The 13969-nt window shown below is 40.6% G+C and overlaps 1 protein-coding gene across 2 annotated transcripts in view; it reads left to right on the forward strand.

Annotated features, from left to right (window-relative positions):
- The window catches only part of MTUS1 (microtubule associated scaffold protein 1), a 204265-nt gene that overhangs the window by 115798 nt on the left and 74498 nt on the right, over nucleotides 1–13969 (forward strand). For both annotated transcript variants that reach the window (XM_029587065.1, XM_029587059.1), the window contains exon 3: nucleotides 107–173. In XM_029587065.1, coding sequence (XP_029442925.1) covers nucleotides 107–173 — 67 coding nt within the window. The remainder of the gene's footprint in view (nucleotides 1–106; nucleotides 174–13969) is intronic.

Genomic DNA, 13969 nt, shown 5'->3' on the forward strand with positions numbered 1-13969 from the left:
GGGCTCTTTTTTTTTTTTTTCAATTTTGCAGCTAGAATGTGAGCTATTAGTTTACAAGCATCGTATTCAAAATATTTACTTGGTAACATGTGGGTTCTTTTTCCAGAGGGAAGAAACACTGAAACGACACAAAGATTTATCTCAGGAACTTGCTAACCTTCGTGGAGACCTGGGTAAGAAGAGACCTTTTCCATGACTTTGGGTGTTGAGGATTTTACCAATGTGTTAAATTTTTTTTTTTTTTTTTGCTTCTGCAAAAATCATTATCCTGTGATCTAGCTGTGGTTCATTCTGTGTTAAAACATTTAAGTTCTGAATTTCCCTTGGCTCCCACAGTTTGATCCAAGGTTCACTGGATTCCTGGCATTGATCTCTGTCTTGAACAGTTACTTCAGGAAACCTTCATCTGATGGCCAAATGATTTCACCCTCAGAAAGGGAGTGGATTACAAATACAGTTCTTGGTTTCCCAGTTAACTGTTGCATTTAGGTTCCACTTAGTGCCTTTTGAACCATTTATACAAGTCCACAGAATTTTAAAGTAAAAACCCTAAAATGGGAAGAATTTTGTTTTTTGAGTACATACCCAATGCCTATAGATTGAAGTACCTGAGTGAGACATGTATAGGATGAAATTTAAATATTTCAAAACTTGAGTGGAAAGCTACATTTGACTAAACCTTCTTTTGTCTTCACACAAACTCCAGTGTTTCAGATTTAGCAATTGTAAGCAGTATTTCTTTTTTTTTTTTGGGGGGGGGGGAGCAGGAGAGGCAGGAGGGTTGGAGAGAAGATGACTTAGGCAAGTTGTTGACCTTTATGCCTTGGTTAGTAAGTTTTGAAAGCCAGACTTCTAGATGTTGTTGTGATACAGTAGAATTCTGTAGGAAAGGACACATCGCATGCTGTAGCAGAAAATAGTGTATAAGGGGGAAGCTTGTGGAGTAGCGTGCTGTTTAAATAGCAAAGTAGGTTCTTATCTACACTTGACACTACTTGGTTGTGCAGGCAGGTATCTGTAAAACCAGCTGCTGGGTGTAGTTCAAAGGGGTTTTTTTTCCAGAGCCATTTTCTTGATTAACTTAGCTGGAAGTTGAAATGACCTTCAACAAATGCGGTTCCCTAACCATCCGTTTTCAGTGTCACTGGACTGCACATTATTTGAATAAACAGTTGACATATCACTAATATAAATTTAAGTACTGTAAATACATTTGGACATTTAGGGAAATGCTGTTTGGGAATATTTGTCAATATGAAGAGTTCTTCCTTGTTCTAAGCATGTGTGTGTATAGGAATAGGGTAATATTTGCATACCAAACATCAGAAACCATCAGGCTTATTTATTTATTTTTAGATTTTTATATACCGGTGTTCCTATATGAAATAAAGATCACATCGGTTTACATTGAAACAGAACATGAAAATTGCCAAAAGGCATTACATAGAACAAGGTTATGAAACTTGGAACAGAGTACATAAGTTCAAAATTTAACAATAACGTTGTAACATTGATGACCAAAAGATAAAGGAAAGAAAAGAAAAAGACTTAAACAATTAAGTTGACAGGTCTTATTGAGCATAAAAATTATAACGTATAAGTGAGAAAGTCTCAAGTGTCCTGCAGCAAGAGATTAGATACCGAAGTAGGTAGTGGTATGGAAAATGGGGGTTTGTGAAGAAGATATGCTCTTGCTGGTTGGAGGGGAAAAAATGATGATCATGGTCCTGGAAAAGCTTGGCTAAAGAGCCAGGTTTTAAGTTTTTTTTTTAATGAAGAGTGGCAAAAGGCTCACAATTTGGATATTACTAATTTGAGCTACCCAAAAATTGGGGGATTTAGAGGAAATCAGACTACATTTGGTTAGAAGAAGGTATACCAGAGTAAAAAATGCACTACACTTCCAATCTGTAGCCCAGCACCACACTACCTCTGTTCCAAAGGAGTTTAAAAAAAAAAAAGTCAGGTTACTTCCATGCCTGATCCTCAATCTTTCTGAACTTTTTAAACTCCTTTAGAGAAGAGGTAGTGTGGTGCATTTCTGACTCTGATATAGTTTCTTCTAACAAAGGCAGTCTGATTTCCTCTAAATTCCCCAATTTTTGGGTAGCTCAAATTAGTAATATCCAAATTGTGAGCCTTTTGCCACATAAGCCTGATGGTTTCTGATGTGTTTGGTAGGCAAATATTACCCTGTTCCCAGAAGAATCTTGCTTTTCAGGTCTTTAGAAATTTATTTTTTTTATCAGCTACCGTAAGTGCTCAGATTTATCCTTTCATTCTGGAACTTCCCTGCATCACCTCAGATGGGACAGGGGAGTCCAAGATAAACAGATGGGAAAAGCTCCATGACTGTATCTCTGAAAATGTGTAAAATGTAACTACCTATGTATGTAGATTGACTAAGTTGAAGGTTTTTCATTTTCTAGAAAGCAGAGATTTCTTAAGATTTTTTGGGAATGCACTACCGTTAATGTACTCACATTTCCCCCCTATCCTCTTTGTAGTTTAAAATCAAGTTTTCATTTTGTTGCCATGTTTAGCAGTGCTAGTGGCATCTCTCGACAGGTCTGCTATTGACCAGTGTCGATTGGGGAGAGAATGAACCAGTGCACTATTAAATACATTTGTCAGCTTAACAGAGTTCCTAAGGCAAGTATGCTTAGCTGTCTTGAATAGGATTCTTAATATGATTTGCCGCTCATGAGATATGCAGGTCAAATATTTTGTATAGCCATACTGAGATGTAGTCTCTCAAGCTACCACCTTGGAGACTGAAATGCTGTTGCCATAATCCACACTGACCAGGTGGAAAGGACTTTTTCTTAGTTTGTGTAGTGTGCTGAGGATAGTGCAGCTTCAGTTGTTTACTTACTAGAATGTATACATTTTTTTTTTTTTTTTTTTTAGTTGCTGTTTGGAAGACAGATCGCTGGGAGAGATGCTTCCCTGTGCATCTGAGGGCTGTCTTTGATAATCTTATTTACCCATTATTTCATGCAATAAAGGTCCTTGCAACCCAATGTTCTTCCCTCTTAACATTTTCAGCGTTAATGGTCTCTAAACCATGCTATATGATAGGCTACCTATAGAGCCCATCTTTTCAAGAAATAGATTGCTAAATGACTTAGCAGTCAAAAAAGCAAACAATTTTAGGAATTATTAGGAAGGGAATGGTTAATAGAATGGAAAATGTCATAATGCCTCTATATCGCTCCATGGTGAGACTGCACCTTGAATACTGTGTACAATTCTGGTCACCGCATCTCAAAAAAAGATATAGTTGCGATGGAGAAGGTACAGAGAAGGGCAACCAAAATGATGACTGGGATGGAACAGCTCCCCTATGAGGAAAGGCTGAAGAGGTTAGGGCTGTTCAGCTTGGAGAAGAGACGGCTGAGGGGGGATATGATAGAGGTCTTTAAGATCATGAGAGGTCTTGAACGAGTAGATGTGACTCGGTTATTTACACTTTCGAATAATAGGACTAGGGGGCATGCCATGAAGTTAGCAAGTAGCACATTTAAGACTAATCGGAGATAATTCTTTTTCACTCAACGCACAATAAAGCTCTGGAATTTGTTGCCAGAGGATGTGGTTAGTGCAGTTAGTGTAGCTGGGTTCAAAAAAGGTTTGGATAAGTTCTTGGAGGAGAAGTTAATGGCTATTAATCAAGTTTACTTAGGGAATAGCCACTGCTATTAATTGCATCAGTAGCATGGGATCTTCTTAGTGTTTGGGTAATTGCCAGGTTCTTGTGGCCTGGTTTGGCCTCTGTTGGAAACAGGATGCTGGGCTTGATGGACCCTTGGTCTGACCCAGCATGGCTATTTCTTATGTTCTTATGTACAGTTTCATCAGCTAACATAATTGTAAGGCACGCAGTGTAAGCGAGTTGGGCATGTTTACTTTTGAACTCATTTCCTTTCTGCGTTGGGTTATTTTCATTAGCTCAGTGCCAAATCTGCATCCTGTACTTGCTGTTTCCACTTTGTTTATGTGCGTAGTGTGCGATAACTTTGGCTTTGAGTAGTACTTCTGAGCAGGCTTGCTTGACGGTGTATTCACCAGTCTACAGTTTTCAGGATATATTTTATCTGACTCTAACATCCTGTAACAGATGGCCTGTTTGTTGTTAAAACTTAACCTGTGCAACTTTTACAATGGCTAATTTGTTTTTATTTTTTTATTTTAAAGATTAATTCTGCTGTTTTAATAAGACCTGAGTTTTTTAAGACTGGCATTTTCATGCAGAAAATGGGAGCTAATATCACTGTGCACATCTTTATTTTTTTTTTGTACTGTGCCATGATTTTGAGACTGCATCTCAATTTCAGTCATAAAATATATCTAAAACTACTTATTTTTCTCAACTCCTGTATCAATTAGTTTTCAAGAGTTTGAATGACACACCTATAAACTAAAGAAGTACCTGAATTGATGTTCCTCTCTGACACCCCATTAGATAAGGGAATAAACTGATTCACTTTCTTCATTCGTAGCTAAAACTATGGGGCACAATGGTGCATGAAGTTTGAAAGTTGCAATTAACTGAAAATCTTTAGAAAGGTCTTCTGGGGAATTAGACATTTAATGTACTCAATGCTAGATATACCATTAAATGCTTTAACAAAGTGTAAAGTATAATGGCTTGAAAAGATGCATTGGTCACTTTGGTTGTGGCTGCATCAGGACCTGTAATTCAGTAGGGATATGCACCGCTGAAATCTTCAGTTCATGTATCATTTTTTGGCAGTTTTTGGCCCAGATTTTGTTTTGGGAATGGGTTGTTTTGTTTTTTTTTTAATTTCAGGAATTAGTGCATGCTATTTTCTTAAAAAAAGAAAAAACAAAACATTGGGGAGGTTTGGGTCTTCTCAATTTGTTTTGGATTTATTGAAACAAAACAAATGGCCATTTTCTGTTCAGATTACTATTCATTTTTAAACAAATACACATCCCTATAATTTAACCTGCATCTGTCAGACTTCTTGTAATGGTGAGAGACAGGAGACTGTGGTGGGTTTTTGATGTCCTGGCATCAGATTATCAAGGAACACAAAGGTATACATGTAACAAAGCTGCTAGACTTTTTATGTACTCTTAAATCACTGTAATCTGCTGAACAGTGTTATGCATTGTCCCTGGAATTTCTATATGTGGATGAATGTGAAAAGAAAAGAGCAGAATGTCTAATTTATTTTCCTGCACTTATTTATGTGGGTGAGAGCACCCAGATCTGACTTAATAAAAATAGCTTAAAGATTTGGTAAACTCGAAAGCAGAGGATAACTAAAATTCTATAGCACAAATCTAGCTTATCTTTTTAAGACCAGGATAGACCCTTTTACCAGCAAGTGCCATTTTTCTATTTCTTTACTTGATCTTTTTCTTGTTTTATTTAACGTGGGATTTCTTCTCAGCAGTGGAGTTTGTGTCCTGTCTTACTTTTGAAGTAATGTTTTTAAAATATGTATTATCATTCATGCCCCTTGTAAAGGGATAGTGATAATTTCACCGCTGTTTACAGTCTGCTGTACAGAATTAAGTCTTTGAAATGTTAGTTGTCTGCTTAAAGTATTAGTGACAAGCTACAAAGACTTCTTGCCTGGAGCCTTTGCACTGCTTTAAACAAGCTATTAAATATGAGCAGTCTTGATCAGGCTACAGGCAGCAGCATGCCTTCCCCCCCCAAGAACCAGTCCAGCAGACACGCAGTATGAGAGAACCAACATATTGCACACTAATTAGCCCCAACTGCCTACCTCTTTGATATTCCTTTTATCTCTCTCTTTGGCAGAGAATCAAGTGGTTTTACCCAGGATCATCCTTTGACTTGCCAAGGCAGGGGCTGTAGAGTACTTTCCCTTTTTCTCTTACAAGGGGGTAAAGGCACTTGCCAGTGAGTACTCGGTAGTTGGGAAAGGGGTTCATGGATCTTGACTGCATTTTTATTATTGTGTGTATCTCATGATTTCATCTGTGCTTAGATGTGACACCAGTGATCATCAGACATTTTTTAATAGTAAAATAGTGACTTTGATCTTGCCAGTCAAATGCTGCATAGGCTAACAAGTGAGTCTTGAAAATCCTGAAGAAAATGATTCTTCTGGCTTTTAAATACTGTCAATTTATTGTCAAAATGAGGGAATAAATGCTATATCCAAATGCCCATTTGAGTATTCTGTGTAAAACATTTATATACCACCTTCTCAGTTCTTAATGCAAGAAGCTGTCCAAATTAAAAATATCAAACATAGCATTCCATCAGTTACAAAAGTAGACATAGTTTAAAACCCACTGAATCTTCATGGTAAAACTGCCCAAAACCTCACTCCCACACATTTCTACAATACTATTCCTGCACATTACCACCCACAACTTAAAACCAAAAGGACCAGCCACCTAAGTAGTTTAAGCCCCTACTCCCAGAATCAAAGAAAGTGTTTACTTGCCTGTGAAAGGCTAACAGGCAGATACAGTAAAAGTCGCGGGAGAGCAGGCGAGCGCCAGCTCTCCCGGTGCGCACACAGGCCACACTCCTGTGCGCGCAATTTAGTGAAAAAAAAAATATTCAAATTAGGGCCCATGGTAAAAAGAGGCGCTAGGGACACTAGCATGTCCCAAGCGCCTCTTTTTTTGACGGGAGCGGTGGCTGTCAGCGAGTTTGACAGCCGACGCTCAATTTTCCCTGCGTGTGTTCTCAAACCCGCTGATAGCCACAGGTTTGGAAACCGGACGCTGGCAAAATTGAGTGTCCGGTTTTCAAGCCACGGGCAGATTTAAAATTTTTAATTTTTTTTTGGGACCTCAGACTTAATATTGCCATGATATTAAGTCGGAGGGTATAGAGAAAAGCAGTTATTACTGCTTTTCTGTGCACTTTCCCTGTGCCGGCAGAAATTAACGCCTACGTTTGGGTAGGCGCTAATTTCTGAAAGTAAAATGTGCAGCTTGGCTGCACATTTTACTTAATGAATCGCGCGGGAATAACTAATAGCGCCCGCAACATGCATTTGCATGTTGCGGGCGCTATTAGTTTCGGGAGGGGGGGGAGGTTGGACGCGCATTTTCGACCCCTTACTGAATATAAGGGGTAAAGCTAGCACGTCCAAACGCGGGTTAACAGTGCGCTCTGCCGGAGCGCACTGTACTGTATCGGCCTGTTAGTATTACTCTCGACAAATATCCACAGACACTATTCCACAGCTGTGGGTCCAGCCAGTGAAAAAGTGCTAGATCTGGTAAAGTATAGCAGCAAAAGTGCTTGGTTATCGGCACCTGAAAGGTAGCCTGCCTTGTCTTTTGGTACTGAAGGATGTCACCTTTTTTAGCTGTGGAGGAAAAATGTTTAGTATATACAATGGCAGTTAAAGATCAGATGATCCAAGTCTGTCCAGCAAAATGTTGAGGGCTGTAACTGCTGCTCCATGCAGGTTACCCTCCGTGCAGAAAGGTTAACTACTACAGGGCACCTTGTTTGTTCATTTCCATTCTCTAGCCATTATCCCATGCCCTTTTGAACTCTAACATTCTTGTCTTCACCTTTTTGGGAGCTCATTCTATGCATCCACCACCCTTTCCATGAGGAAATGCTCCTAAATCTATCCCACTAGAGTTTCATGTCATAATACCTAGCTCTACAGCTTTTCCATCAGAAAAGGTCTGATTCTGGTGCATTAATACCTTTCAGGTATTTGTCTGTATATAGTCCCCTCTCTCACTCTTCAGAGTATGCATATGTAGTAGAGATGTGAATCTGAACCGGATTCAGTTCTGATTCCGGTTCCAATTCACATCGTGATTTTTTTTTCATCCAGCCCGATCGGGTTTTTTTATCGGCTGTGCCCGAGCCGATATACAAAAAACCCACCCCGACCTTTTAAAACTAATCCCTTAGCTTTCCCCACCCCCCCAAAACCTTTTACATGTACCTGGTGGTCCAGTGGGGATCCCGGGAGCGATCTCCCGCTCTCGGGCTGTCGGCTGCCACTAATAAAAATGGCGCCGATGGCCCTTTGCCCTTACAATGTGACAGGGTATCTGTGCCATTGGCCGGCCCCATCACATGGTAGGAGCACTGGCTGGCCTGCGCCATTTTTAAAGATGGCGCTGGCCATCCAGTGCTCACTGGAGCATCTCTGCCTCCCCCCCCCCCCCCCACACACACTCTCTCTCCAAGTAATCATAGTTATCCTATAATAACCTAGACCAGCATAAAAAAGTAATGCAATATGATTTTAAAACAGATTGTCTAACCCAAGGGGGGTCCCCAGCCTAGATCCCCCTGCCTAATGTAAGCTCTCTCCAGAACATATAAATCATAAATCATAACTTCTAAACCCCTTTCTCTGCTGGTGACCCTCCTGCCCTCCCCCCTCCCCCCCCCCCACCTCGAAATCAACCCAAAAATCCCACTTCCTTTCCCACCAAATTATTGTAAGTAATAGAAATGCATTTAATGCTTAGGGCACTATCCCTCTATATCAGTTGAAATATGCCTTGAAAAGAAAATTGGAGTCCAAGGGTCAAAGAAATTGGGGGAAAAAAAACAAAATAAAAGATCAGCAGCTTTGAGAACCATTAAGATAAAAAAAAAAATAAATGTGTTAAAAATATGTACATATATTTCAGCAAATATTTTTTTTGTGAAGCAAATTTTTTTTTCTGGTATTGATTAAAATCCCTCCAGGTCTGTTAGCACATGGTGTGACAGGCTTAGAGGTTTGCTTGCTGGTTTTCCAGTAAGTCATGAACTGGCTCTCCCCCCCCCCCCCTCAATTTATATATTTTACATAACTATAAAAATACTAAAGTGGAATTGTCCTTTTTGATCTATATTTTTCACAGATTATTCATGATAGTGGGTATTTTGGTTGTGGTTCTTACATAGAAGAACTAAAGTTTAAATGATATATTAATACAGCAGTAATCTGTGAAAATATAGATCAAAAAGGACAATTCCACTTTTTTACTATCTTTATAGTTATGTAAAATATATAAATTGTGGGGGGGGGGGGGGGGAGCCAGTTCATGACTTACTGGGAAAACCAGCAAGCAAACTTCTAAGCCTGTCACACCATGTGCTAACAGGCCTGGAGGGATTTTAATCAATACCAGAAAAAAAAATTTGCTGAAAAAAGCAAGCTTAAATCTTGGAAACACTATAGATATGCTAATTTAGCAAGGAAGGGTTATTAGAGCTATTATGAAATATGCCTTGTTTCATAATACGCTACCTTATACATTTAGCAAGCAAAGGTCTTTAGAACTTTATCTATAGTGGCTTGAAAAGTATTTGAACCCTTAAAGTCAGCAGATTTCTGTGGATTACAAACGATACTTACACAGATTGTTTCAGACAGTTCGTATGCTGTAAACCATATGCTATTAAAGTAATGTTTCAAAGTTACAATTCATTATTTCTCTGCATTTTTTTGTAAAAAAAAGTTTTAAACTGAAAATTGCTACCTGCATAAGTAATCAACCCCTTCAGACTAGTACTTGGTAGATCCACCTTTTGCTGCAGATACAGCTTTGGGGTCAGTTTCTACTAGCTTTGCAAACTGGCAGATTGGCTCCAGGTTATTCAGGTTGGTTGGATGATGCTTATGGACTGCAATTTTCAAATAGTGCCACAGATTCTTGATTGGATTCAGATCTGGACTTTGACCTGGGCTATTGTAGAACATTCACCTTTTTGTTCAACCACTCCTGTTGCTTTGGCCTTGTGCTTGAGATCTCTTTCCTGCTGAAAGGTGAACTTTCTTCCAAGTTTTAGTTTTTGAGCAAATGAAGCAGGCTGTCTTGCAATATCTCCCTGTATGTTGCATCATCCATCCATCCTTCAATTTTAACAAGATTCCCAGTCCCCGCTGAGGAAAATCATCCCTACAACATGCCACCCCCATGCTTTACTATTGGGATGGTGTTTGAGAAATGGGCAGTGTTGGATTTGCACCATACACAGTATTTTGAGTTTTGGCCAGTAAGCTCCATTTTCCTCGTCTGACCACAAAACCTTATCCCACATTTTGATGTTTGTTTTTCTTCAGTAATGGCTTATTTCTAGCTACCCTTCCATGCAGTCCAGTTGTATCCCGAGCTCTTGATGTGGTTGACTGGTGCATCTCCACTCCAGTCTCAGCCACTGAACTCCATCTCCTTTGAGATGATTGTTGGCCTCTGTGGCTTGCTTCACTAGTTGTCTCCTTGTCTGTGCAGTGTCTGGGTGGAATGATGCAGCTTTCATTTTCTTCACAATTGAACCGACAGTGCTCACTGGGATATCCAAGCACTTGGATATTTTGTAGCCTTTTCCTGTTTTGTGCATACCCATAATGTTATCTTTAAATTTTCTTAGAATGCTCTTTGGGTTCATTTTCACAGCTTTGTCAGATTCACAGTCTGACCAATGGTACTGGAATTAGGGGGGTTTTTTTAATACATAAAAGCTGACCTTTTTTACAGGTAGAGGCCAATTGTTAGAGCAATATCTTTTATTTATTATTTATTTATTTATTTAAAAGCTTTTACTATACCGACATTCGTAGGTCACATCACGCCGGTTTACAAATAACTGAAGCAGGCAGAAGTTACAATAAACACGGTAGGGGTAGGAGGAGCAGGTGAGAAGGGGGAGGGGGGGCAAGAGCAGCTGGAAAGATAAAGGACAGGTGAGTGAGAAGTGACAGGAATGAACAATAAAAGAACAGTAAGAGGAACAATATATCTGTAACTGTATTCTTAAAAGATAACGTACAAGGCAAAAAACATATTTACATAATTTACATTATTTGCTTGGGACGTCTCCATGGTGGATGGAGGACAGAAGAGAGGGAGAGAGGGGGGAAGCGGAGCGAGAAATTGGTAGGAGGGGTAACACCTCGAAGATAGGATGGGAGGAAAGGGAGGGGGAGAAGGAGGAGCAAGTAGGAAGGAGGACGGCCGCAGATGTAGAGGGGGAAGAGGGCTATGTTTGACTAACTTCTGGAAAGGCTTGCCTGAAGAGCCATGTCTTAATGCCTTTTTTGAAGGCATGTATTTGTATAAACTCGGAGCTTCCACAGCACAGAAGTCAAATGCTTTTGCAAGCCACTGTGTATGTATGTATATGAATTTATATACACACATATATAACAGACAAGTCACATAGAGCAGATCCCTTAAATGCACTCGACCTAAAAGTAGTAATAAATAGGACCAGCATGTTAGATAAACCAATAGCTAAGCTCGGGTGACTGACTACATAGTGTTCTTAAAACATTGGAGACGATGATGAAGAAAATCTGAGATAGTGAATTAGTCTGAGCTATTCTGCTGCCTGGGTTAATAAAATGGGACAAGACAATCTTCAAAGGAGGACCAGCATTGAAAATATATCACAGAGCCCAGTGATACCACTGGGAGCTGAGTTGCTTGGTAAAAGATATTGTGTAGGCAATATGGGAAGGCAGAGTAGTTAAAATGGCTTTGTCCAGGCCACTACAGGGAAAAGATGCAGGGCTCAGGAAGACTCATGACAAAATACTGCTGTGAAGGCCCTCTACGCAGTAAATAAACTTTAAGATATGAAGCAAACTATTGTATAGCGCTGGAATCCTCAAGCCTTCTCTTCCAGCCAGAACAGGTAAACAGTGGCCTCTGCCAATGAGTGAAGCAGCATGACTTCCCCATTGTGCATAAGTTTAAGTTGTGCTGGGTACAAAAGTATGTAACGCACCTTCATTGCATGTAGTTTGGAGCAGATGGGAGCAAACTTGGTGTTCTGTGGCCAGCTTGACAGAGTAGTCCTGGAAGACCAAGATTCACTTACCATATAGCAGGCTTTTCCCTCCTCAAAGGGATTTTAGGATCGCAGTTTTATGTGTGAAATTAAGGACACATACAATCACGACACATGACCTAGTGCCAGCTGTATCAATCCAGCCCAGTTTGTGCACCTGCTATTTGCACAAACTCCTCCTGCTCTGCAGAGGCCTAAATCATTCTTCCAGGATTCCTGGGAAACCATGCAGTTCTGCATCTATTGCCTCTAGTAAGCCAACAAAACGTAGATTATTCCCGAGGGTCTGATTTTCAAGGTCTTCAAGTACAGACGTGTCTCTCGCAGCTTAGTATCCTGCAAATTATACTCTTTCTTCAACCTCAAAGATATTGCTTCCAAAAGTAGACATTGTAGCCGTAACTACTTCAGCTTGGCATAAACATTTGTTAGAACTGAGGCTACCATAACTGAGGCTAATTAAATCTTCTACTGCCCTGTCACTTAGCTGATTTGCCTCAATTTCCAAGGCCACCTTCTGCCATCTTAGTCCAGCAGATTTTCCTTTCCATTCTTTTTTTTTTTTTTTTTTTTTTTTTTTTTAGTAATCGGGATGACATGGCCTCATCAAACACCATGTCAAAAGCACCACACAAATGACTTCTGAAGAAAAGAGCAATCAGATGAGATGCTAAGAAGAATACATTCTGATTGACGTGGATGTAGAGGGAATGCTCCAGAGCAGCAGAAAAATGTGTCCTGTCTTGCTCACAGCATCGTGTGACCTCTTTCAAACTTTAAAACAAAACAGAGGGAGGGGCGGAGATTTACTTGAGCTCATCACAATGGATCAGCTCCCTTTCTATACAAGTGCAGGAGAAAGAAGTGGGTATGGTGAGGCTAGCTGGTGGTTGCCTTGGCTGCTGCAAGTGGCTGCCAGAACTCTTCCACTGATGCTGCTCCCAAAAGTTAGAGAAGTCACATCCAGTGTTAGGTGCTCACTCAGCCTGGGGATGAAACAGAGGTTAGAAGGACTCAAGAGGAGGTTTAGGACAGTTATGATGAGGTGCTGTGACCTGTGCGTTGCACAAAGTGGGTGCCAGCTCTCCATGCCCTGCATGCTGCCCATTAATTAGCAGACACTAGGGCTCATGCTGTAGCTAAGAAGCATTCATGACTGCACATTCTCTGACAGGAGTTCTACATGTTTGAACCGACCCTTGTGTTCCTTGTTGCTGGGAGGTGCAGTGAACAGAACCCAGGTGCAGGACTGGGCCTTAGTGTTAGGCATTGGTGACTTTTTGTGGCGCACATGTTCAAGTCTGAAGGCATACTAATGTGTCGTGGCACACAGGTTGTGGAACACAGGTGTAACCCTTACTTGGGGTTTAATCCCAAGGGCACACATTTATTTTACTCTTCAGGGCTGCTCCAGCTAGCAATTTTCTCCCATGTTTAACTCTTAATCCTGGGGGGATTTTTTAATAAGGGGAAGCTCTTTTGGCCCGGACCATGATGTCTTGCTTTCAGTGTCTGTAAACTGTAGGTGCATCCCATGGGGTGAGATGCCAGGACAGATTATACATAGGAACAGACTTTGGGTGTTTAAAATAAAGCTTAGTGATTGGTGGTAATTTAAAGTCCATTTGTCAATAAGGTTGATGTTAAATCTGACTGCTGGTATGGGAGTGTATTTCTCTGTGGGTAGGGTTTCTTTTTCATGCATCTGGGTAGATCTCCCATGATTTTAATTGTGCAAAGCTTGCCCACCAGCTAACTGGGAGTCCTATTGGAGAGGTCCCCACATTCACAACAAAACAGTCCTACCTGATTCCATTTCCTTCCTGGACACCCAACCCATCCTGGTCCCATGAGTGGAGATCCGATTGGGGTCTCCTGATCTTCATCCTTAATTGTTGCTACTGAGGACTTCTCCTCTTAGGGAAAAGTCAAAGTGTATCAAGCTATGCCAGCTCTGCATCCCTGTGGGGAGGGGTGAGTCCAAAACCTCCCCACAAAACAATACCCAAATACTTGCTCTCTGAAAAATCTCTCAGCGACTGCTGCTTCGTTATGACTGGTGCTTGCCCCATCTAGGGTGTAAATTAAGGCTCATAGGTCTTTGTGTCCAGGGGGAGCCTTCTCCAAAGGGTGCAGGGTTTAAGCAGGAGTCGCGTCTTGGCCATCAGAAATATCACACAGAGG

This window comes from Rhinatrema bivittatum, chromosome 1, assembly GCF_901001135.1.
Source record: "Rhinatrema bivittatum chromosome 1, aRhiBiv1.1, whole genome shotgun sequence".
Lineage (NCBI taxonomy): Eukaryota > Metazoa > Chordata > Amphibia > Gymnophiona > Rhinatrematidae > Rhinatrema > Rhinatrema bivittatum.